General features: G+C 46.4%; 1 protein-coding gene across 1 annotated transcript; it reads right to left on the reverse strand.

Moving 5' to 3' along the window:
• Window positions 1-585: 585 nt before the first annotated feature.
• Window positions 586-24,121, reverse strand: LOC149328176 (uncharacterized). Its single transcript, XM_089558917.1, has 9 exons — window positions 24,088-24,121; window positions 12,987-13,033; window positions 12,235-12,282; window positions 12,066-12,101; window positions 11,792-11,894; window positions 5,707-5,861; window positions 4,746-4,799; window positions 2,586-2,621; window positions 586-767 (listed from the first exon to the last, which is right to left on the reverse strand). Exons 1-9 carry the CDS (start codon window positions 24,119-24,121, stop codon window positions 711-713), a joined length of 570 nt encoding a protein of 189 aa, XP_089415043.1. The 3' UTR covers window positions 586-710.
• Window positions 24,122-24,767: the final 646 nt, after the last annotated feature.

The following is a 24,767-nucleotide window of genomic DNA, read 5'->3' on the forward strand; positions in this document are numbered from 1 at the left end:
TGAGGCTCAGCCATAATCCAGCAATAACAGTTATTCGGGCTCTTTTTTTTTTGTCACAGGTACTGCGGGACTTACTTTAGCTCCACGAATGCAAGTTGCGCTTTAGATTCACTGCTATATTTGAAATAAATGAGAGAAACTGTTCTGCCGATGGCAACACAGAATCACAGTCGTATGCCGTCATAATAGAGCAGCTTTTGGCGCCCAACCTTTGTGTTTGTGTTTGTGGCACCAGACAGAATCACCTCGCCGAAGTCCCTGCATGATTCCTTCAACATGGCAAGGCATTAAATGTGGCGCCCAACAGTATATCGCCGTTGAGGCGGAAGAAATCTATGCGAGGTGCTCTGCGCACTTCCGCTGTCTAAGCCTTCGCGAAAGCAACAGAAGACGCAACAGAAGCGGGCTTCAAAAAATGTGACGTAACTGCGTTTTCTAAGTTATTTCGCTCCTCCATGGTGCAAAATTGATGAATGAATGAATGAATGAATGCATGAGTGCTCAGTCGCGAGTGTCTCCCTGTGTTTCATTTGGGTGCCACAGAATTTAGGTCCATTAGCAGTGCATGGCCAGGTTAATTAGAAACAATTAAAAATAAAAAACAGCCGACAACTTAAATTTTCTATGACTTACTACTTTTTATACTCTTTGCACTTTTGTACTCTACTAGCTAGTTTCGTACTTTCTCCACTCCAAGATCTTGAAAGTAATTAGGCGTGGTAGTATTCCACGAACGGCAGAAGTGGCATGATGCTGGAGTGAATGCACTAAAAAAAAACAGAGTTATCACTGGTAGGCTCAACTATTTGTATTCGTGAATCGGTGCATCCAGTGAATTTTACTTTAAAACAGTGGCTTCGGATAACTTACACATGAACCAACGCTTGTGCTACGTTTTTTGTGCAAGTTCAGTGTAGGTAGAAAAACACCTTTATGTAATTTAATGAACAGTGTGTGGAGGTAGCCATGAAGGAACAAGCGCATTCCATTTCTAGAAATTGCCCACACTGTAGGATGCCAGGGATTCTGGATATAATGACGCTGGCAAAAAGACAATGTTTTTTTTAATCCGATATTAAACCGCTAAAAGAACTTAATGTACCGCCAACAGTCCTGAATAAAACCAAAGCGCAGTTTTTAAGGTGCCGTGGTAAATGGTGCATGTAGGCTCCACATAGGGCCATCTGCATATGCCAAGCTCTTTAAGGGATGCCTGGTGGTGTTATGTCAGGGCTGAAGGCTGGCCTGACCTTGGACGCCAGCCTTGAGCCAAGCAGCCTGGCATGTGCTCACGGTGCGATGATTTTCCGAGCTTCTTTTGCCGATTTAGTCGGCTGCCGACGAGGAGCCACTTAACAGCCCATGGTCGGCAGTCGGCCCGCGCCGCCTGGGATGTCGCAATAACGTCCGTTAACCGTGTGTTTTATTGAAAAGTATCGTAAGATCCTTTCAGCTGGCAACATTTCTCCGCGGATACTGAAGCAGACAACTGTCTCAGCGAAAAAAAAAAGAGTATTTTTCATCACACTCTTTTTTTTTCGCTGAGACAGTTGTCTGCTTCAGTATGGACTTGCCCGGCAACAGCTTCCGTGAGACGGCGTTTACTAAGAAAGGTTGGCCTGCGATGGGACGTTGCAGACGACTATACCAAGTGGACTCTAGATAATCGCTATATCACGAACTTTTGCCGCTTTTTAAGCGAGGCTTGTTTGCACTCCTTTTTATAACTTTCTTTCCTTTTTCATTATGCCTGACGGCAAACAGCTCGAATAAAAAAAAAAAGAGTATTTCTCTCTTCCAATCTCCCATATGCAGTGACGTCTACATAAAGTGGAACGGTAGACGAGAAGTAGTCCTACGCCATCGCTAGCAACGACAACAGCGTTCGCGACTTTTTGTAAAATGCAACCTTATTCTATACCACCCAGAAAAAGGTAGTTAAAAATTTCTCTTCCAGAAGTTATCTTGGATTAACTTCAGATTTCGGGAGGTACATTAGTTTATTAGTTATCGCTATCATAAGGAAGTGTCATCTTCATGTCGCCGGTCAAAAGGCTAATTTAGCGGTAATTAATGTTTTTCATGCCAGTGGAATAATCTGAAGTAATCGTCACGAAACACCGTATCAGGACCTTTTTTCTAAAAGAAGCAGCCGAAACTTGAGCGTCCCCGTTTATCCGTGTCCAACATTCTTGGACCACATTTTTTAGTATTGGAATATTGTAATGTGCTGTTTTCTAATTATTGAAGGCAATAGTTCATTCTTCGAATGTTAGCAAAATCTTTCTTTCAAGGTTTTTCCATCGCTTGCATTGAGCAGTCGAGATCGCCATAGAACATAGAAAGACAATGGGGAAGATTTCTGACGACAGCAAAAACATTAATGGCAAAACAATTGCCAGTGTGCTGACGGGAGAGTTGAATATATATTGAGTGTTATAGTAATATCTTACAATATATATAAAAATTGCGCTCATAACATATTTCCCGCTAAAAAATGCTTTTCTCCAGAATTTCTAGGGTATGATAGCAACAAATTTGCGTGGTTTGTAGCATATAACATGTATAGCAAGAATATTACTTACCTTTAGTTTATTAACCAAGTCAGAGAAGGTTCTCCGCTGCAAATAATGCGTGTCATTTATGACTAGCGGTCACGAATAGCAATGCTTCGACGAATATTCCCGTCCAGCTGGCTTTTTAGTGCGAGCATCGATGTATCTGAACCTGACTCCGCATTTTGAGCGGAATGTTTTATTTACCTTGCTGTCTAATGCAGCTTAACGTTATTAATAAGTTAATATTGAAAGGGTCAATGCAAATGGGAACGGCAACCTGCGTCTGTCCGTATACATGGTGGCAGGTGGCGACGAACTTTGACGTGTTAATCTCGGATATAACAAACTTTCGTTCTTACCTCGGCTATAACGAACTCTTGTGTGGACCTAGGATGTAACGTACTTAGTGCGTTCATCTCGGATATAACAAACGTAGGTGTACCGCCTCGGATATAACGAACGTTTGGCTTCTAACGCATCCAACGGTTCACCGAGGGTCGCCTAGGATTTTTTTTCGCAATATTCACTTCAAGATCTCCTGCAGATGCGCTTTGCAACCTTTTCGTCACAGGTGACGGATATCCATACTTTGTCCTTAGATATATCTCCTTTGTGGAGGTTAACGAAAAGGGTTTAACTTAAGGACAACGCAGTGAGCTATGGAAAGAAAAATGATTGGTGTAACGTTAGGAGACCGCAAGCGGGCAGAGTGGGTGAGAGAATTAACGCGGGTTAATGATATCCTAGTCGAAATCAAGAGGAAGAAATGGCCTTGGGCAGGGCACGTAATGTGAAGGCAAGATAACCGCTGGTCCTTAAGGAGTAACGGAGTGGATTCCAAGAGAAGGCAAGCGTAGCAGGGGGCGGCAGAAAGTTAGGTGGGCGGACGAGATTAAGAAATTTGCGGGGATACGTTGGCCGCAGCTGGCAAAGGGTAAGGGTTAATTGGAGAGACATGGGACAGGCATTTGACCTGCAGTGGGCGTAGTCCGGCTGATGATGATGATAAAGATGATGATATCTAGAGACAACTTTTTAAGCTGTTCTGGTGCAGAAGGAGAGATCGCTTATTTTTACAGCGACACACGTCGGCCTAGTAGTAGTCCCTGGCATATCGAATCAGTGGGTTGCCATGGAAACCACTCGGAAGACAGTTACTATGGACGGAGGATGGTATGACGTGAGCGGAGTAATGCGTACCCGGCAAGTGATTACCACCAGAGCCGTACGGCAGGCGATTACCGTGCAACAAGGAGGGTAGAGTGAGAGCGGAGGATTGTAGCACGGTGTATCTCTGGTAACTGCTGATAAACGCGCCGCTAGAGGGGGGGGGGGAGCATCGGCGGCACTGCGTGCCTGTTATGGGGCTACGGTCTGGAGAGGAGAGCCAGTCAAAAAGCAAGTAAGCGTGTAAAACCAAAAGAGCTCTCTAGAACTATGAAGACATGAATTCCCTTTCATAGTTACTACCTCGATATATCGCTAAATATAGATGCATTGTCAGCTGTCACTGAATCTCGCGTTACACAGTGATAACCATCCTATCACTTTTTTTACTGAATTTTTTAAACTTATCTTTGCGCTGAAATAGTTCCAAGGAAGTCCTTTGCGATTTTGATGGGTGTTATTTAAGGCTCAGGAATCAACCACATACAATGCTTTTTATTCACAAAATTGAATAGCTTCTAGACTGTGGTACTTTATACTGCACCGTTGCAATCGTTTCTGTTCATTTTATATCAAATGTATTTAATTATACTTACATGAATCTTGCTCTAAATATTTAAACAGAACTGGTGGCAGCTTCCATGCAATGCGGTAAATGTAAATGTGCTTTTTCTCACAAGGAAAAATTTTTAAGAGCAGTGCTAAACACTTATCGAAGCCGCAAAAAACAACTGAATTCTATATTTAGATACTGTATATGGTTCAAAGGAGGAACAATCTTCAAGTGGCAGTTACTTCCGCTTTTTCAGAGCACATAATTCTGCATTTCGTTGTAGCGACGCTTATGTTATGAGTATTTGCCATTTCGATATAGAAAACCACTCTTAACTGCTTTTTAGCCGCCAACTGCGACATGTTAAAAATGAAAACTTGTTACAAGAGATAAAACAAGTGTTGAATATTATTGTTCTAGCAACTGTTCCTAAGTGTATACAGACGGCAATAACTGGCCGTACTTACTGTGAAAGATTGTCCTTCCGTACACAGCTGCTCGATTTCATGGTTCTGGGAGTACTTGAAAATAAGAAAAACACACACGCGTTCAGGTCATGTTCTGGTCAACGAAGATGAATCCAAAAAAAAACAAGATGTTGTACACGGCAATCAAAAGTGGAGATTTTCCAAGCTTGTGTTAATTACCAACCTATTTAGTCAGATAAGAAATGTTGTTCAGCGTCTACTAGCACGCTCTCACCGCCATCTCATCGGTGATATCAACAATGAGCATCCGCATCGACCTTTAAGAATCAGGGTGAAAGCACATTAGTCGTGCATAGTTTGCTAACTGAGCGCCAGAAAAACGGAAGTGTAAAATTCATCATCCGTAGCCTGCGAAAATACGAGGGTCACTTCAGCTGCGCCTCAAGGATATGGCGCGATAGTTTCAATGGCTCCCTTCAGCGGTCTCGCATTCTGTCCATATCACTTCGGAGACACGAACCCTTAACGACGGAGGCCCTAGCTTTACAAGCTCAGGCCTTTAACTTTACGCAGGCCTAGGGCGCCTCGATGCTCTATTCCAGTGAACCTGCTTACGCAGTTATATGCAAGTCAGTAACTAGAATGCGAAAGCCAAGTGGACGAACTTGCGGATGTGATAACCGCAGTCGTCGTTTTCTAGTTTATATATGCCGGGATGAAATTCTGATTTCATTTTATTTGTGAGACCTGCAAACATGTTCACAGGATACCTATTGACCATAGTGTTGGCAACGTGATAGCAAGAAACTGTTGGTGCATTCTTCGCAAGTGACATCAGTTCCGGTCTGGCGACGCCACTACGCTGCAGTTAATTGGAATAACGCGGTCTGTGGACGGCACTTCATTTAATGGGCGGCATTTATTACCGACAGCACATGTTTGTCCCGATAAGGCTTTTATGCTACCGCTTTAAAAACAGAACTTCCTTTTCTGCACTTACTTGGCTCAAGTCGTTGACGTCGGGAGCGTTAAATGTAACGGATTTCCCACACGTAACCTGGACCATGCCCAGATAGTCCTCGCACGTCAAGTTGTAGAGGTACTTTGGCAGAGGCTTTCCCGTGGAGCACCATCGCACAATGAAATCAGTCCTAGCTGCATGAAATCAGATCGTTTCAAGTTAACAAGTTCGACTGGGAAGAAAACTGCGGCAAGCATGCCCTTAACGGCATAATGAGTGGGTTTCCTTTGACGCACTCACCCCCGGCACCGTGAGTGCGCCTCCTCGTGTCCCCTAGTGACCCAGATGACCGGAAATGGGATCCTGTTCAAAGCTTTCCGCCTCCATAGACACACGCAATACCGCCTTTGAATTAGGGCCACCTAGGGCTATATGACTAATGATGGCAGAGATTCTACACTGCTGCTACCCCTTCGACGTCTACAGTCCCCCCGCCCCCTTCAGTTCAAACACTGGAGCACAACGGCATCCACTCAGCTGTGAAAGCATTCATCGGGGAACGTACAAATTCCGTCAAGGCAGCATGAAAGACTCGAAACACCTCTATTATTTCCAAAGTCCCCACGAGGACAAAACGCGGAGATGAGAACCGATTTCTTGAAGTAACGACCTTCAGTTGGGAAGAGAAAGTTTTATATAAGCAGCAATGTGGCCTGCATATTTGCTGGTCCTCTACAATGGTCGCTTTATCGCTTGGTCATCTGTCCCATCCCGCGGGCAGCAAGTCTAACTAGGGCGAGAGTGACCACCGCCGACAGCATCCCACTCCTTGTCGACTGGCACCAACTGGGCCGCTAACTTTGCCGCGTGCACAGAGGTGGGGGACGTCAAAGGAGGAAAATAATAGAATCACACGTCGTAGCGATCGATCAAGCTGAAGCGATGACGACGACCAATGTGTGCACGTCAACGGAGGAAAATAATAGAATCACACGTCGTAACCATCGATCAAGCTGAAGCGATGACGACGACCAATGTGTGAAAGCCAATGAACTGCATTTTACCGAAGAGAACTGACTCGTTATGCAAAGATGCTAGCCTCAACGTAGCGAAGGAGGCTTTGAGTCCACAACCGCGCAGATCTAATGCAGCATGAAACTAAACGTAGGCGTCATTACAAATATAGAAACCAATGCGGTAGGGCGACTGCTCAATACTCATATGTGACCATCTTTTTGCCATCAGAATAACATCATTGTGGACTAACGGCTGGCCTGCCGCTACATACTTCCCGATCACCTATCCCCACTGTTCAAGCTATCGCGGTCAGCTCAATTTTATTTTGTTTTTCCGGGCGAATTACGATGGAGGCGAAATTCTAGAGGCCCATGTGCTGTGCGATGTCAGTGCACGTTAAAGATCCCCAGGTGGTCGAAATTTCCGGAGCCCTCCACTACGCCGTCCTTCCTCATAGTCTGAGTCGCTTCGGGATGTTAAACCCTATAAACCGAACCAAATCAAAACAATCTTTATTTGCATGGCTTTCCTAGTGTGCAGTGAAGCCATCAAGCTCCTTCTAGCTTACTTTACTAACGTTTTCCCATTATGTCAGGAAAGTAGCTTCAAGCCGCAGGTCCCTTTGCCCAACCAACTTCTGTCTACAAGTTAAGTTTAGCCTCGCTAGGCGAAGCTACCCGCATTCTCATCTGTTGCTTTCACGACACAGGCCGGCAGACCTCCTTCGGCCTCGAAAAGTAACTGAACCTCTATAGTCCTTCATAATTTGCGAGATTTAAAGGGCTTGCCTCAGTATCCGCGCTGCAGACACCATTCCCATACTTTAGCCTTTTGTGTGGGCCTGCTCACTTATTCCCCATCTCCTCATTCCCTCCTACTACATGAATGCCATGGGAGAATGAGCTGACTTGAGCGTAAGCAAATATTGCTTTCCGGGCGGTGGCGGTCTGCCAGCACAGGTGAAAGCCGTGCTTCGGTGCTTCACTAGACTTTCTTTCAGTAATTTGTTTTCTTTGCACTCTTTCAGGCAGCCAGATATGTGCTTTTCATTTCAAATTCATTTATTTCAGCGCATTTAGAGCGCATCAGGGGGAAAAAGACGAAAGCTGCCGTAAAGCACATTTTTTCACAGTTTTCAACACTTACCTCCACATACTTCTGCTCCAGGAGACTGCGCACCGGGCAACCCTCCCCAGCTACACATCTACACATTCAGATACCACTAACACACCCAGGGCGTCCACACTTGTCCACCGCAGCCTCACCTACAAAACTCACCACATCACGTCTGAGACGCCCTGCGTGATCACTGAACTTATACATCACACACATTCCCTTCCTTCTATATTTATAGCAAACATATACCACCCCCCGTCCCAGCCGATCGCCTCGCTAGAATCACTTCTGCGAGACCTACATCATCTAGCAGGGAAACATCCCCTACTCATCGGCGGGGACTTCAACAGTCAGCATACTGACTGGGGATACACAACCACGACACATCGAGGTCGCGGGCTCTGGCCGCTCCTGCAGAACCTCCAACTCACTGTGCACAACACGTTTCAGACGCCTACGCGGATCGGCAACAGTGTCAGCATGGACACCAGTCCGGACCTGACGCTGAGCCGCTGTATCCGCGGCGTTACCGGGAACAGAACACAACATACACTGGGCAGTGATCATTACATTATACAAATCACTGTCCCGTACAAACCACCCCGTCACGCAAATACAACACACAAACTCATTAACTGGGATGCCTTTCGCGCTGTACGCACCGCCCTCCCAGACACTCCCATCGCGGACATCGACGCATGGGTGCAATCACTCAAGCATGACGTTCACCAAAACACGCGACACATTGAAACTAGAACCGAAACCCCTACACTCGACACACGCCTAGCCCACCTCTGGGAAGCTTATCACAGCCTCCTGGAACGCTGGAAAGGCAACAAACTTAACAGGACACTTAAAAAGCGGCTGGCCGCGCTGCAGACACAAATCCAACAACACTCTGAGGAGCTCTGTCGATCCAACTGGGGACAGATATGTGACGGCATCGAAGGAAACCTGTGCAGCAAACGCGCATGGCAACTCCTCCGACACCTCATTGACCCCACACGCACCAAATCAGCCACACAGCACCACGTTACACGCCTCACACACGAACACATTGACGATCCCGACACCCTCCTAGACACACTTCAAACCATGTACTCCTCTCCAGGTGCACCCACACCTCTACCCCACTACACAGGACAAGCAAATCCCACACTCGACACCGATATCACGGAGACGGAAGTCAGAGCGGCCCTCGTGATTCTCCGCGCCAACTCCGCACCAGGTCCAGACCAAATCACAAACTCCATGCTCCGTAATCTGGACGACCGATCGATCACCCAGATTACGAAATACTTCAACCAGTGCTGGAGGGAGGGTAGCCTCCCGCAGTCGTGGCGCCACGCGACGGTAATATTCATACCCAAACCCAACAAGCCACTTACCATTCAAAACCTTCGCCCGATTTCGCTAACCTCATGCCTCGGGAAGCTCCTCGAGCATGTTGTGTTAGCGAGACTCACAAGTCACATGGCGGACAACAATCTTTACCCGCATAGCATGGTGGGATTCCGCCCCCATCTATCCGCACAGCACGCCATGCTGCAACTCACACACGACCTTTTTGACCCGCTTTTTCCAGGTCACACCAAGGCAGTCTTAGCTTTGGATCTTTCCAAAGCTTTTGATCGCATTGAACATCAGGCGATCACGACTGCCCTATCCCCATTGAATGTGGGTGTGCGCACGTATGCCTACATTCGAGCATTTCTCACTGACCGCACGGCTGAGATACACTTCGGACCTTTGTCTTCCCCCTCATACACGCTTAAGTTTATCGGAACCCTTCAAGGGTCCGTCCTTTCCCCGTTTCTCTTTAACATTACCCTCATCTCCCTCGCCCGAAAATTGGCAACTATTCCCCATCTGAAGCACACTCTTTATGCCGACGATATCACCCTGTGGACCACCCACGGCAGTGACGGCGACATAGAGAACACCTTACAGGAAGCAGCCACCCTCACCCAAAATTACGCACGGACCATCGGACTGTCTTGCTCCCACGAGAAGTCCGAACTGCTTCTCATCCGCCCTAAGAACAACCGCTGTCCCCGCTCCCCCATTGCCATTGAACTGAATGGTGCACCGGTACCTTAGGTTGGCACCCTCCGTGTATTGGGCCTGCACATCCAGAACGATGGAAAAAACACCACCACTCTGAAGAAACTCAAGCAGGTTGTAGGCGCGATATCGCACCTCATCCGCAGGGTTTCGGGACATCATAGAGGCATGAAGGAGCGTGACCTGTGTCGCCTCATTCATGCCTTTGTCCTCAGCCGTGTGCTATACACTACCCCGTACTTACAACTATCCAAACATGATATAAACGCTTTGGATGCTTTGATTCGCAAGGCATTCAAAGTAGCACTTCATCTTCCTCTCAACACACCCACTGACAAATTACTATGCTTGGGCCTCCACAACACGATCGGGGAACTGGTGGACGCCCACCGACAGGCCCAATACATCAAGCTCACAAAAACCTCCACAGGTCGGTATATCCTGGACTCCCTCGGAATCAGAATACCTGCCAACGACAAACCCTCCTCGCCATCCCACGATCCCTTCACCGGGAGCTCCTCATCAGGCCGCTCCCGAGGAACATGCACCCGTCCACCATGAGCAGCGCCACAGAGCCCGTGCGCAGGCACTCCATCGAGCGTACGGCTCCGAGCCGGACGCCGTATGGGTGGACGCTGCCTGCACGGGTGATGAAGCGACAGCAGCTGTGGCGGACTCCTCTTTATCTGCCCTCATCACACTACCTCTCCCTCCCAACACCTCCCCAGAGGCTGCAGAGGAAGCCGCCATTGCACTCGCAATCACCCGCACAGAAGCCCGGTACATTTTCAGTGATTCAAAAACTACGATTCTAAATTTTGCTCGAGGCCGAATCCATGTCCCTGCTTTTGGTATACTGGACTCGCCCGATGCACCCCCGCCCCGCCAAGTGGAGCTGATATGGGTGCCTGCGCACTCCGGGAATCCCGGAAACGAGGCCGCCAACCTTTTAGCCCGAGGTTCTTTAAACCGGGCTCACGTGGCCTCGGATCGGGGATTCACGAAGGAGCGCATGCACTCATTCAGCGAGCTGACCCAGGTATACAGAGCCTCACGCCAGCTCTACCCTCCGCCCCACCCCTCCCTAGATAACAGACACTCAACACTCTGGCGCAGATTACAGACACACACTCTCCCCGCGCCCCTTACCCTAGCCCACTATCATCCCTCCTTCCCTACTCCGGCATGGCCCTATGCCCAGAACCCTTCGCTTCTTCCCTCCACATCCTTTACCTCTGCCCGGCGGACCCTCCCCCGCGGGACCTAGAGAACCTCAAGACCTGGGAGGACTGGGAGACCCTGCTGCGCTCGGAGGACCTGGCCGTGCAGACCATCGCCACCGGCCGGGCTGCCAGCGTTATGGACCTCAGGAACATAAACACTTGAGTGGAGTGGGTTCGTGTGGGTACCCTGGGGCGTTCTCCGAATTCCTGTTGTAATAAAGTTTTCTCTCTCTCTCCTCTATTTGTAGTGTGTTTTATTTTGATGATATAGGTTCTGTAGCCTTAATTCCACTTATTCTTTTTTGTCTAATAGCAATTGCAGTAGTGTGATTCGCAATTTGTTCGTACGGTGGCATTCGGAGTGCTTAGCAAGTATTTTGTTGAGATAACAGCTCCCTGGTTAGAAAAGCATTGTCGGTGTTCCAAATGCCTCTTTTGCCTGTTACGTGCGATTCGTAGCCTCGCGTTCTTTTCTGCACTGAATATTTAGGGTATGAAGAAATGATCTAAGGGCGGCGGGTCATTAGTATAAATGACGTTATATAGAGACTGTCACGTGGAATACTTTGGAGAGTACTGCAATATTTGACTCCGCCAGTCGATGTAGCCTTTAGCTGAACGGCTAAGCATAGCCTTGCGGCAAATGTACTACACACAAGATATATAGGTATTAATTCGTAAAAATCTCTGCCTAATGTACGTACACAAGCTCTGGTTTCGCTCCTCTTCAGGAAGTATAGATGCCAGGGCATCGTTTAACTGATACGTCAGAGCTAGAACCTTGTACTCTGCCTCGAAGTTGGTGCACTGAAAAAAAAAAGAATTACTGAGGATAAATTTCTTATTTTACCCATGTCGTACTTGTTCGAAATAAATGTTCGTAACCTGTGAATAAAGTTCCATTATCTGCGTGCAAAGATTCAATTTTCGTTGCATTATTAGCGTACAAAATTCAATGCCTTTTTTCAAAGAACTTACGTTTATCAGTTCGCGCACTTTCTCTGTGTCATTCTCCTGAAACGACAAGACAATTATGCGAAAAAAATTAAACACATTTTAAATACCTCCGGGCTGACCCGGCCTCTTGCGGTGTGAATTACGGAGAAAAACTTGTCAGAATTAGCGATAAAGAAACAGAATCACTTACGTTGAATGGGGTACAAATATCGATGGGTTGGTTCTCGTAACAATGTGTCTGGCAGAAAAAACGCAGTTCGTTAGGTTGGAGAGCACATTTGCATCCTGTATATGGGTAAAGCCAATGTTCCGAAAATGGAACATGCAAAAGAAGACGACAAGCCACGGTGGCTCAGTGGTTAAGGCACTCGGCTACTGAGCTCCTGTAGCCGTGTTCGAATCCGGCCGCGCCGGCAGCATTTCGACGCAAGCGAAACTGAAAATGCGCCCGCGTGCTGTGCGAAGTCAGCGCACGTTAAAGATCCCCAGGTGATCAAAATTATTGCGGAGACCTCCACTATGGCACCTCTTTCTCTCCTTTCATTCCCACCTTCCTCCCTTCTTTTACGGCGCGATTCAGGTGTCCACCGAAATATGTGAGACACATACTGCGTCATTTCCTTTCTACAAAAAAAAAACAATTTAATTTAAAAAAGGAGACGCTTAGTCTTTGTAATAATGACTATATTTTCTCATGCTTATTTTAGAAAGCATAAGTGAATTTTTGAATATAAATTGCTGTCTTTGAAACAGTCGTAGTCACATTGCGGCGTTTAAAATGTTCAATACTTCGGGTTAATATTTTGTGCTCATTATTAATAGTCAGTGGAAGACAGAATGCTAGATCCCAAGTTAAAAATAAAAGCCAGTAGATTGGTCATTTCTTGCGCAGTAGGAAGAGTTTCAGGCTTTTGCGTAAATTAAATACGTAAATGGTCATACCGCGTTGGTCGTAAGGAAATCTGGCGTAGTAATGGTAAGGCGAGGAGCTGAAAGAAAAGGAACCGTATGCATATATTATAATCTCATAGAAGTGTCTAGGAAACGCGTGCGGAATTCGTGTCAGGCGGTATCAGCCAACGTTTTTAGATCCCTTTCAGTTTGCAAGCTCCCCCGCGCCGCGCCCGAGAAAGCGGCCCTCGTCCGCTTCCACTCACCACGCGGCGCTGCTGTCGCTGTCGGCCCGGAGGCGCCGGAGCGCTCGCGCTTGGCAGTTGCTTTGACAGCCTGTTCTCATCCGCGATAACATTGGGAGCGAACACGTCGAACTCAAATTTGCTGTACTTTTGGAGCTGTCACGTTGAAACTGCAGCCTCATGGTTAAAGAAATGTTTCACCTGGCTAGTAAGGGTGAGATAAAGAGCAGGCTGATGCCAGTTCGCAAAAAACCAATCGTTTGCATTGCGCTTTATCGCATCACGTTTGCGACGTTTAGCGCTGATGATATGCGTATGTTGGAGTAGAGCTATCAATATTTCTTCGGGAGAATGCACGAAACATTAATGAAAGAATAAAACTAGCGATGTTCCGCTTCTAGATCAGTCACGAAATTCCGCGCTATATTATCAACGAAGCACCGCACATGCGAGCAGCATTTTGCACGTTCCTTAGAATTCCAATTTCAGAGAACACAAGTATAAATGCAGACACACTTAGCTGGATGCAGGGAGGGAATAACTATAGAAGAGCTTTTTATTTGCAATGATAGCACAGACAGGAGCAGCGTACTGCACTTTCATTTTTAGAATGTTAATTTCATTGAACACAGACAAGCATTAAATGCAGACACACTAAGTCGGAAGCACGGAGGGAATGGCTACTTGAAGGCGAGCTTTTTTATTTGCAATGACAATATTTCTCTGTTCTCTAGCCGACGGTTCACGTCTCTCGCCTAGAAGGGGATGCATGTCACTATGACAAAATGCAGCACTTGGCATGTAAAAGTGGCCATATGCTCTGCACATCCAAGCCGAACAAGGTTTTGCAATTCAAGCTCGTCTAGCAGCTCCCAAAAAACGTCCCTTTCAAAAACGGGTCCTTCCTTCAAAGAAATCGGGATTGCTTTGTTTACAATGTTGGTAAACTCTATAGCATCTTTTTGGTGGGATGCTTTAAGCACCCTTGCTTGAAGCTTTTTTATACTTTAAGATAAGCGTCACTGCCAACAACTGGCACAGGACAGCTGATATCTTCCATGCTGATATCTGCTGGCTGCTCCAAATCAGGCGGCGGTGACCATGGCGTAGACGCGAAGGGCCACGCTGGTCGGGCAAACAGCGTGGCGAGCGCCACCGCACGGAAGGAAACGGAAAGGCGACAATCCGCGCACCGCAGCTTTTCACCTGAAAGGGATCTAAAAACGTTGGTATCAGCCGATACACATCGGCAACGACATAAGAACAAGGAATAGCCAGCTATCAGCTCAGAAAAGTTTAGAGCTGAGCCATTTGGTAGATGGGCACGCACAACATAACCAACCGGAAGATGTCGCTTTGCTCTAGCTCATCGGAGTTTTAGTAGAACTTGGTGCTAGGCTGTTTGGTCACTTTTTCTTTGAATTGAATCTAGCGCTATTAGGAAGACCACAGATAGAGGACGACGCAACAAAAAAGAACGCTTTGTTATCTCGAAAGAAGAACGACTACAAAGAACAGCTTTCAGCTTTCTTGTTTGCTGTGTCGTCCTCTTTCTGTGGTCTTCCTTAGCGCCAGCTTCAATTTCATAAGAGTTACCACTGTGCGTGAGATGCCAAATGACTTTTTGCTACCAAAAGCCTGTAGACGATCCCTGATGAGACGGAAGTAAAGATCTACAAACACTCCTCTTAAAGAACCATAGACACTAACTTTAACTGAATATTTTCTTCTTTCAAATGATGTGTTAGCCATTAAAATGCATATTTTACCACGTGGTATTCAGCTACAAGCACTAAAAATTTATACTTTATTTTCTTTATGCTTTTTTTTTTGGTTCCGGTTTCATCAACCGGCCGATGGCTGTGACGCGTAGTAGGTCACATGAGAGAGAAAAGGAAACACAAAATAGTTTTGATACGTAGTTCTAATTCACTAACCTGCATCAAGAGCTGGAATGACAATAAGCGACTTATCAGTAGGTATGTTGCTGTTTATTTTTTTCATATCTCACGTGACCTACACACCAACTATCACACTATCGTTCAGCTGATGAAAACGAAACAGAAACAGCATCAAGTAGTTACAATTTGGCGGTCGTAGGTGGCTGCCACGGGCTGATCATGTACACTACCGTCTAACGCGTCATTTGAAAGAAGAAAGCACCCAAGCAAAAATTTGGTGTCTCTGCTCCTTTAAGAAGCACAAGAAGGTTTTGTTTGCTTGGGAATTGAAGTATACCTCAGTTATAGTCACCATACCTCAGTTGACTCAGGAGCATGGCAACAAGGCGAGAGTTCGCGCACGCGCATAACGGCAGAGCGTCGTCTGCTACGCTGTTCCGAGCACGAGGACACACGCCCTGCCACAATATCAGTTCGCAAGATCCCGCCAAACCGTAGAGCGCATGAACAAGATTAATATGTGAGACTGCATGAGACGTGATTCCTTTCTCTCTCTCTTTTTTTAGCCTATTACGGCAGGCCAGCCTGACGATTTGCCTGGATTGGGATAAACGGGCTTCCAACCGATGCCTTTTTATACCGTCGAGACACTGCAAGGCTGATTAAAGAGCTGGTTGGAACCCCGTCTATCGCGATCCAGGCAATGGTTTTAATGTGCTGCTATATTTCTTTCCTTTTATTTTTTCTTATCATAACTTTGCATCGCCAGGCTGGCCTCCCGTCATAGGCAAAAAAAGAGAGAGAGAAAGAAATCATGTCTCATGCAGTATCACATATTAATCATGCGCATGCGCTCAACGACTTGGCGGGGTCTTGCGAACTGATATTATGGCAGAGCGTGTGTCCTCGTGCTCGGAACAACGTAGCAGACGACGCTCTGCCTTCGTGCGCCTGCGCGAACTCTCGCCTTGTTGCACGCTTATCGCCTTTATAAGGCGGTGATTAGCAGTTCGGTCGACGCTCGCGCTATATTATTAAAAATCAGGGCGACTGTACAATAGTTGGTCTACACTCTGAAGGTAATTTTGGTGGCACCGAGCCTTGACGGGTCGCTGAGGGCAAATAGAACTTTATGTACCACGCTCCAATTCAAAAAGAGACCATGCACTCTCACCGAAAACGAAGCTCTTTAAATCCAGAGAAGACCAAGAAAAGAAAGACTGGTGCCGCCATCACCGGCAGATTTTACAAGCGAAATATACTTAGTCGACATCAATTTTTGCGCGATGATCCCGGAACTAACCGTTGCAACGGCACTCGCAGCATCGTTTGGATGAGCGAATGTCAATGGAGGGTTCTGGAATAATGTCGATCTTTAGTACGATACAACTTAAAAAGACAGCAGTTGCGAACACTGGGCCGCTGCGTCCTGTATTACTTCGGTGCCCAATTGCAACTGTAAACAAAATCAGCTTTCTAATGTTTGACTATATGAAACAATCCAAATATCAAAATTCTGGAGCTCATAATTTTTTGCTTGTGATAAGCTTCTTGTTTGCGTACGCTTACGTTTTGTGAGCTTGGGACTGTTTTTATGTGTACAGTGATGACGAAAAGTGTGCTTGCCTGCATATACCTGGCATACCCAAAGATTATATTACATACCTCGTGTTATCCACTTTTATGGAGAAAGATACTTCTGATTTTTGTGGGCATTTGTGTGCACACTAATAGTTTTTTTGGTTTGCTGCCTCATGTAGCCGAACATTTTTAGTCCCCTAGTACACAATCAGGTGCACTGCAAATTCACAAAGCTTGGAGTGTAGTCTGCATAGCTTAGATTGTTTCAATTAAGGCTAATGTAGCAGATATGATGCTTTGTATTCAACTGAAATAGCAAATATATTTCACAAAATCCTTAGCTTGGTACTGTGACCTCCAATGGTTTGGCGACAGATTTTGGCCCTATAACTGATGTCATTTTTTTTCTCAGAATTCGGTTTGATTTGGTTCATGGGGTTTAACGTCAAAAAGCGACTTGCGGGACGCTGTAGTGGAGGGCTGTGGATAATCTCGACCACTCTGAGTTCTTTTTATCATGCACTGACATTTATACGCAGGCACCTTACATGCCGTGTAGCCTCCACAGCCGGGATCAAACCTTGGATTGCCTGGCTCAGTAGTCGAGCGCCCTAACCACTGATTGGTTAGAGCCCATGCAGCCTTACATCACATCTGTCTTCAAAATGATTTGCAGATGCCTAGGGTGACAATTTCATAAATCCGGATTTTAAAAATTTTGTTTCCAATTTTTTAGCAGTTTCCTTACCTAGAAAACGTTCGCCATTTGTGTTCTTTCTCGGCTGGAATGATAAGAACTGTTTTGAATCGAAGTTTGTTTTATGGGGTTTAACGTCCCAAAGCAACTCGGGCTATGCGACACGACATAGTGGAGGGCTCGGGAAATTTCGACCACCTGGTGTTCTTTAAAGTGCACTGACATCGCACAGCATGCGATAAATGGCGCCTATATGCAGTCACTTTCTGAAAAGTTCTATGATTTAGTACAAATAGCACGTCATTGAAGGTTTTGATTCCTAGTTGGAGCTAATTTTTTCCAAGCAGAAACTGCTTTAGCATGCACGTTTTTCTCCACAAAGTGCATTTTTTAGTTACATGACTACTATTTAATATGTTTTGTGCTCTGTTATATTCGCAGGCCAATCGAAATCAAGTGGGGACCACTCCAGAGTAGCTGTCCGCCATACCTCGTTTTGCGTGGATTGTGCCTGCTCCTTGCCTTTGTCACAGTGGTGGGGTACCTGATTAGGTAATAAAGATACATAAGAATAATGGTGGTCTTGTCCAGTGCTTTGTTATATTTACACAGCATTATTACATTCAGCGTAGAACTTACGGCACCTCCCTCCACAACCCACAAAGATATTGGATGAATATCTATTCAGCTGTTGAACTTAGTAAAGCGCAATTGAAAGACAGGGGCAAGAAGAAGAAGCACACAGGACAAACGCTTGACATCAACGGTGTCATCCTGTGTGCTTCTTCTTGTCCCTGTCTTTTAATTGCGCTTTACTAAGTTCAACATGTATTACCAACTCGCCCAACTTTCTGCATCTATTCAGCGCCCTTTAAATATCTGAGAGCGATCGTATGTGGCCAAAATAGGGGCATTATATAAACGTCCACTGTCATCAAAATGAAGCTCATATGGATATTCTCTGGCCATAATATTGATGCGGGTAGACGACGACGACAAAGAGCGACGGCACGAGTGCGAAGAGTAGAAGACGACAACGAAGTTCGGACTGTGTTCTTGGTGCCGCTCGCAGCTGTTCTTGTCTATTTGTAAATATCTGTAAATATATTCTTTCCCGCAACATATTTGGTGGAGGTGCGGATTTCCCCTACGTCTACCGACGACGGAGCTCCGCAGCGGCCGCCAGTTGCCTTCACTCATCATAACCCACGACGCCACCCAGGAAACCTCAGCCCCGGCCATGACATCACTCGTTCTTTCTCCCCCTCGTGACCCTGGGACATTTTCTGGTACCGACAACACTGACGTCGACGACTGGATCAACATGTACGAGTGAGTGAGTACCTACAACCGCTGGGATCCGACCCTTATGCTCGCAAATGTAATATTCTATCTAAAAGACACCGCCCGGGTCGCGTATTCGCCAACTGCAGCCTGTACAGCCACAAGGCTTGAAACCACGGTGAATTGATCACGGTGACTGAAGATTGTCAGAACGGCTTACCTAAAAGGGATAATAAATCCTCTTAAATGGCGTTATATGCCACTAAGCATCACGATTTGCGACCTAAAAGAGAAAAAATGGAAAAAAAATGAAATTAAAAAAACAATAAAATTACAGTACAGAGAGCGGAGTCGAACGGTCGACCTTCCATACGCAACACGTGCCTCTAATCCACTGCGCCATAGCGGCGATGTCAAGCCGTCGTTCTGACTGAATATTTATAACCAGCCTTAATGTGGCTGCTACCTGCCGGTGGGCGGCGCTGTCATCGCCGGCTGTACCGGCTGCATTTGGCGAACACGCGCCCGGGTCTGGTATGAGACACACGAAGACCATCTGGCCAGCTGGGACGTGTGCTAAGAGAAACTCCGCGAATTGTTTGGACGAACGCTTGCCGCTAAGAAGGACCTCGCCTCCCGAGCTCAAACATCTACGGAGTCCTATGTGTCGTACATTCAAGATGTGCTGGCCCTCTGTCACAAAGTTGACGCCAACATGCCCGAGTTTGACAAAGTCGGCCACGTGTTGAAGGGAATCGCCGACGATGCCTTCAACTTGCTCGTATACAAGAGCTGCACTACAGTCGACGGAATTATTAAAAGGAATGTCGACGCTTCGAGGAAGCCAAAAGCAGGCGTATTAGCCAGCCGTACACACGCCTCCCCAACACGGCTGCGACTTCTTCATGTGAAGACCTGCGACACCGGGCAACTCCAGCGCCCCCAGAAAATGTGACCCGCATCATCCGACGCGAGCTCGAAGCTATGTCCCCTGCCCCCCAGCATCTACATGATGGCGACACCCGCTTACCTACCATCTCTCTGGTACAAGCTGTCGTCCGCCAAGAGCTTGCCAACCTTGGTTTCCAGCCCGTCAGCCCTGTACGATCTTCACCACCACCCGAAATCACTGCGATTGCTCCTGGACGACCTTCGTACTTCACTCCACGTCGCCGAAACCCTAACGACTGGCGGATAACCGACGACAGGCCCATTTGTTTCCATTGCCACCGCATTGGCCACATCTCCCGCCACTGTCGAAATTATTGGTCCCGTCGCAGCACATACCGTCCTCTCAGCTCCCACCGCGACGACGAACAGCCCAGCCACTACACGCCCCCTTCAGCCCAGCACAGTGCTACAGTCGACGGCCAGTCAACGGCCAGACGGCCGCAACAATATGAACTTGTGAGAATATTATATGGACATCTGATATTTTATAAATTATATTATATGGATATCCCCTGCACATTACTTGGTTGGCTGGGTAATGCGCCTGACAGTAGTTATGAGAACCTGTACTGGGCCGTCAAGGACATGATTTTGCGCCTCGGCCTAGACTTTCACTGTGTACGTGGCCACTGCTTTGATGGAGCGGCGAATACGTCCGGTCGTTTTTCGGCTGTGGAAAAAAGACTTAGTGACTGTGAGCCATGGTCATTAGTAATCACTGTTTCGATCTGGTACTGCAAGAGGCTAGCAGGAGTTGCAACATAATTGGAGACGCTCTTAGCACTGTTAAGGAAGTTTCCAGCGCAGTCCTCGACTCCAAGAAACGCAAAAGTTTACTAAGCGCTAACATATAGTACTTCCTACAGGACGCGAGTCAGCTCTGGAGAGTAGATCAAGGTCAAATAACTACCGCCGTTTTTCCCGACGCGATGGACAGTTAATTAGAATCAAGTCGATGCAAAGTTTCGTTGAGAATTACGCCAGAGTCTAAGAGACACTCAAGGACCCTTGCAAGCACCAGGTTCAGTGACCGAAAGCAGCAAGGCTATTTTTAGAGGTTATGATCGGCTTTTGGAGAATTTTAAAATCTTGTTATGTATCCACATTTGCGTAGCCTTTTTTGGGCCTTGTGAAGAACTAGCAAGGGCTCTCCAGAGCTCAACATATTGCGCCGCAGGTGCAAAAAAGGCAGCAGAGACTCTCTGCGAGGCGATCTCCCAGTTGTGCCCTGAAACTGCGTTTGAGAAGCTGTGGCAGCACACGAGCACAGCAGCAGCGCGCCTAGGCTTGAAGGAACCTCGTATGTCAAGGCCTACAAAACCTCCTGCGAGGTATGAGACGAGTGATAGACCTGTCCAGCCAGTTGGACATTAAGGCCGCGCTGCGCAAGGAGTATTGCGCTGCTGCCGACCTTATCCCAGTGAAACAAAACATGCGTTTTGAGCAGCCGGGCATGGAGCAGCTCGTAAAACTAGAAGACATCTTAACCAACGCCACTGGATGTAGTCGGTATGCAGCAGAACTAGAGGCAGCTTTGGGAGTGCAAGCAGTTCATTTTGACTTGCGCAGACTCTCGGCGCAGCTTACGCTATTACCAACTGTTCTAAACGGTGCTGATTCCACTACAACTCTGGGCATTTTGGAGATCCTACAAAGGGAATCGCAAAACATGCGTGAGTTGATGAATCAGGTGGAGAGGTATGTTCAGCTTCTGTTTTCCATACCAGCGTCTGTCGCTTCTGGGGGACGCGCTTTTAGTGCTCTGCGCAGAATAAAAACAGATTTGCGCAACCGAACAACTCGAGAGAGGTTATCGGCCCTTTTGATTTTGCATACAGACAAAGAAATAACAGCGCTCCTTAGTTTAGACGACGTCATCAGGGAGTTTGCTGTGTGCAGACAGCGGAGCGAGCAGCAACCTTTGGTCCCGCCAAAGCACCTAGAAAGAGCAGCACTGTCCGAAATGTCTCCTGCTTGAGTAATATTGTTGGATTGATTATTGGTAACTGTATACATGTACTGTAGCGCGTTTGCTTGTATTGTGGTATTTAAATTTTCCTGTCAGAAAAAACCATTGGAACCAATTGGATTTCCAAATGGGTCCAATTGGACTAGTTGAGTTTCCAACTGATTCCGATTGGAATGGTGTTCCAATTGGACCATTTGGGTTTCCAATTGGTGGGCCCAATTGGTCTTACCCATTACATCCAATTGGACCGCCCAACTTAACCCAATTTTACCAATGAATGTTTGCATTTGACAAGCAAGGTAGAACCAATTTGGTTCCTATAATAAGAGCTATCAGCAGCTTAACCTACTAAATTGTACTCATCATCTGCACCACCACTGCCGCTGAAGTTGAATTAAATAACTGCACTCAGTGGGCAAGCGCCACTGGCCCCAGCATGAGAGCCTCAATAATGGGGTATATATCTTGGAGCAGAAGTATGTTCTCTGCATGAACATATTGAGCTAATATATGCTACTAGTGCCCGAATGTTGCTTGCGTGTGATGTATTGGCGCCTGTAGACTTTGATTTCCATAAAAACATGTTACTCTCAATTCCGTACAACAATGTTAATGGGCACTAGGCACGACATCTCCCTAAATGTTTGTGAATGATATGCTCTAGAATCTTGGATAAATATTTCTACAACTGAACATATTATAATATGCAAAAGGAAAACACATTTATGAGCACAGCAGTCCTCATAAATGAGTTTTCTTTTCGCATATTAATATGTTCAGGTGTAGAAATATTTATCCAAGATTCTAGAGCATATTATTCACAAACATTTAGCTACCTCTCTCGATGAACATAACATATTTTGTGAATATTTTCTGGGTGAAATAACTGCCTGGCCTAATGGGTCCAATTGGCCAGTCCAGTTGGGTCCAATTGGTCGGGTGTCCAAAAACACAACTGGAACCATTGGTTCCAATTGGGAAATTCAATTGAAACTAATGGGAATTTACACTTTGTTCCATTTGGAATATCCAATTGGTTCCAATGGTATTTTTTGACTGGGAACTGTTGTTTTATGTTATGGTTTTGTTCATGCGCGAATTGCGTAAATATCTAAATTTAATTGTCATGTCAATAAATATGTGCGCACTGAAAATTCTTTTTGTAGTTTTTTTCTTGTTAATGCTTGCATAATATGCGCCATCTAGCGATCAAAGAAACATTGCGTAAGCAAAACAATTTTTTTCACGCATTTAATTATTCTCTCTCGAGCCAAACATGGATTGTAATATCTGCTGAAAAACCTATAAGTACATAAACAAAAAAAACAAGTACGGAACACTCGCGCTAGACCGGCTGCTAAGGCTGACAAGGGATGATTTTGCTCAGTGTTGACACCCATCGCATAAGAGCTTACGCACTAATAGCACTGATAAATCGTCATACGTACAAGTTAAGTCCGATATAAAATTCAAAGCCTGCAAGGATAGCGATCCGCGGAGGGCGATATCGAAACCAAGAGCCAACATTGTTCACTTTCGTTTTTTCTTGCGCTTGCGCTGGAAGGTCACAACTAACAGCCAGTTTCGAATCAATTATACCTTTTGCACAAATCAAACTTTGTGGCGTTGTAAGATATAGTTAATTTTGGTTGTCTACATGGTCCTGAAAATGTTTATTTGTATTTAAATGTGCCCACGAAACAATGCAGGTAAGATGTATGATAGCGATAGCTTCATCGCGGGCGGCATCAACACTCGCACACTTTTCGTACTTTTCGTGTGTTGCCAGTTGTACCACTTCTTCAATGCTTTACATTTTCGTGTTTGTGTGTTGTCAGTCTATGAGAAGAAGCAGCTTTACAGAAGGAAATCTACGTGCCTACAGAACAAGGATAACTTCGTGCAACCCCGTGAACGCAACTTTTGCAGCGTGTGCGTGTGAAGACATGGTCCGTGTTTGTGCGCGCGTCCCCAAATGTCACCGCGCAATCACGAAAGATTCGCGATTTCTTGTTAACGCCTTACGTAACATTAAAGCGGCAGAAGTGTATAACCGCAATACCGGACAAATTTTCTTAAATGAAATCTGCCGGAGTTATTCCTTTAAACCTGGTATTTCAACACTTGCATCTGCGGGCAAGTAAACGCAGCAGGTTACAGGGTTGTAACTGACGTTAACCTCTCTAAATTCATTCCGTGTGTCTCTTCTGCCGTGACCGTGTCGCTCACTCGGTCACTGGTGAGCTTTCCACGCCTTATTTCTCTTGTAGTGGGCTTTAGCAAAGACAGCACGTTTGTGGCGATCGATGTATGCGTTCTCCTCTGTCCGTAATCAAATGGAAAATGCTATTGTTAGTTCTTTCGGTGGTATGTATGAAAAGCGTTCGCGGTTGACTGTGGTGACTTGTGGAAGCTGGCGGACCATATCCAAAAAGGAGGTACCTGTAGCCAGCAGTTTACGCCAAAAACTGGTGCAAACAGCCACCAGTTTCTGCATCTCACCGGTCTTCTTTTTTCTATATACAGGTGGTCACCCTCTGCACGCTGGTGTGGTTCATGGTATATGAGGTAGCGCAAAACGGGACAAGGGACAGAGAAAGAAGAACACAGAACAGCACAACATAACGCCGGTGTTGTGTTCGATTTTCTCTGTCCTTTGTCCCGTTTGGCGCTACCTCACATACCATGAACCACAGTTACCGATTCCCCAATTTTCTACCCTTGTTAATGCTGGTATATAGCATGCAAGTATAAAATCCCTTTTCCAGGTCCTAATAGCCGCCACCCAAGAATGAAAAGTCCATGTTACCCTAGCATTGCACTAAATGGTCTGCTTTAAAATACAGCACTGCCTGCATTGTTGAGCAATGCTGGCGTCGTTTCTCGTTGTGCGTGCGTGCGTGCGTGCGTGCGTGCGTGTGTGTGTGTGTGTGTGTGTGTGTGTGCGTGTGCGTGTGCGTGTGCGTGTGTGTGTGTGTGTGTGTGTGTGCGTGTGTGTGTGTGTGTGTGTGTGTGTGTGTGTGTGTGTGTGTGTGTGTGTGTGTGTGTGTGTGTGTGTGTGTGTGTGTGTGTGTGTGTGTGTGTGTGTGTGTGTGTGTGTGTGTGCCTGCCTGCCTGCCTGCCTGCCTGCCTGCCTGCCTGCCTGCCTGCCTGTTCTCTGTGTTCTCGTTTTGCAGGCATTCGATGAGTATCAGTAGCCATGGG

Source organism: Amblyomma mixtum, chromosome 9 (genome assembly GCF_055824585.1).
Source record: "Amblyomma mixtum isolate Tamu chromosome 9, ASM5582458v1, whole genome shotgun sequence".
Lineage (NCBI taxonomy): Eukaryota > Metazoa > Arthropoda > Arachnida > Ixodida > Ixodidae > Amblyomma > Amblyomma mixtum.

Coding starts and splice junctions, on each gene's coding strand:
- LOC149328176 (XM_089558917.1), bottom strand. CDS start 24,121: ATGAACCACACCAGCGTGCAGAGGGTGACCACCT. Junction 4,800..5,706: donor ACGTCAACGACTTGAGCCAA/GTAAGTGCAGAA, acceptor CTTATTTTCAAG/TACTCCCAGAACCATGAAAT. Junction 768..2,585: donor ACTTGGTTAATAAACTAAAG/GTAAGTAATATT, acceptor GTTTTTTTTTAG/TGCATTCACTCCAGCATCAT.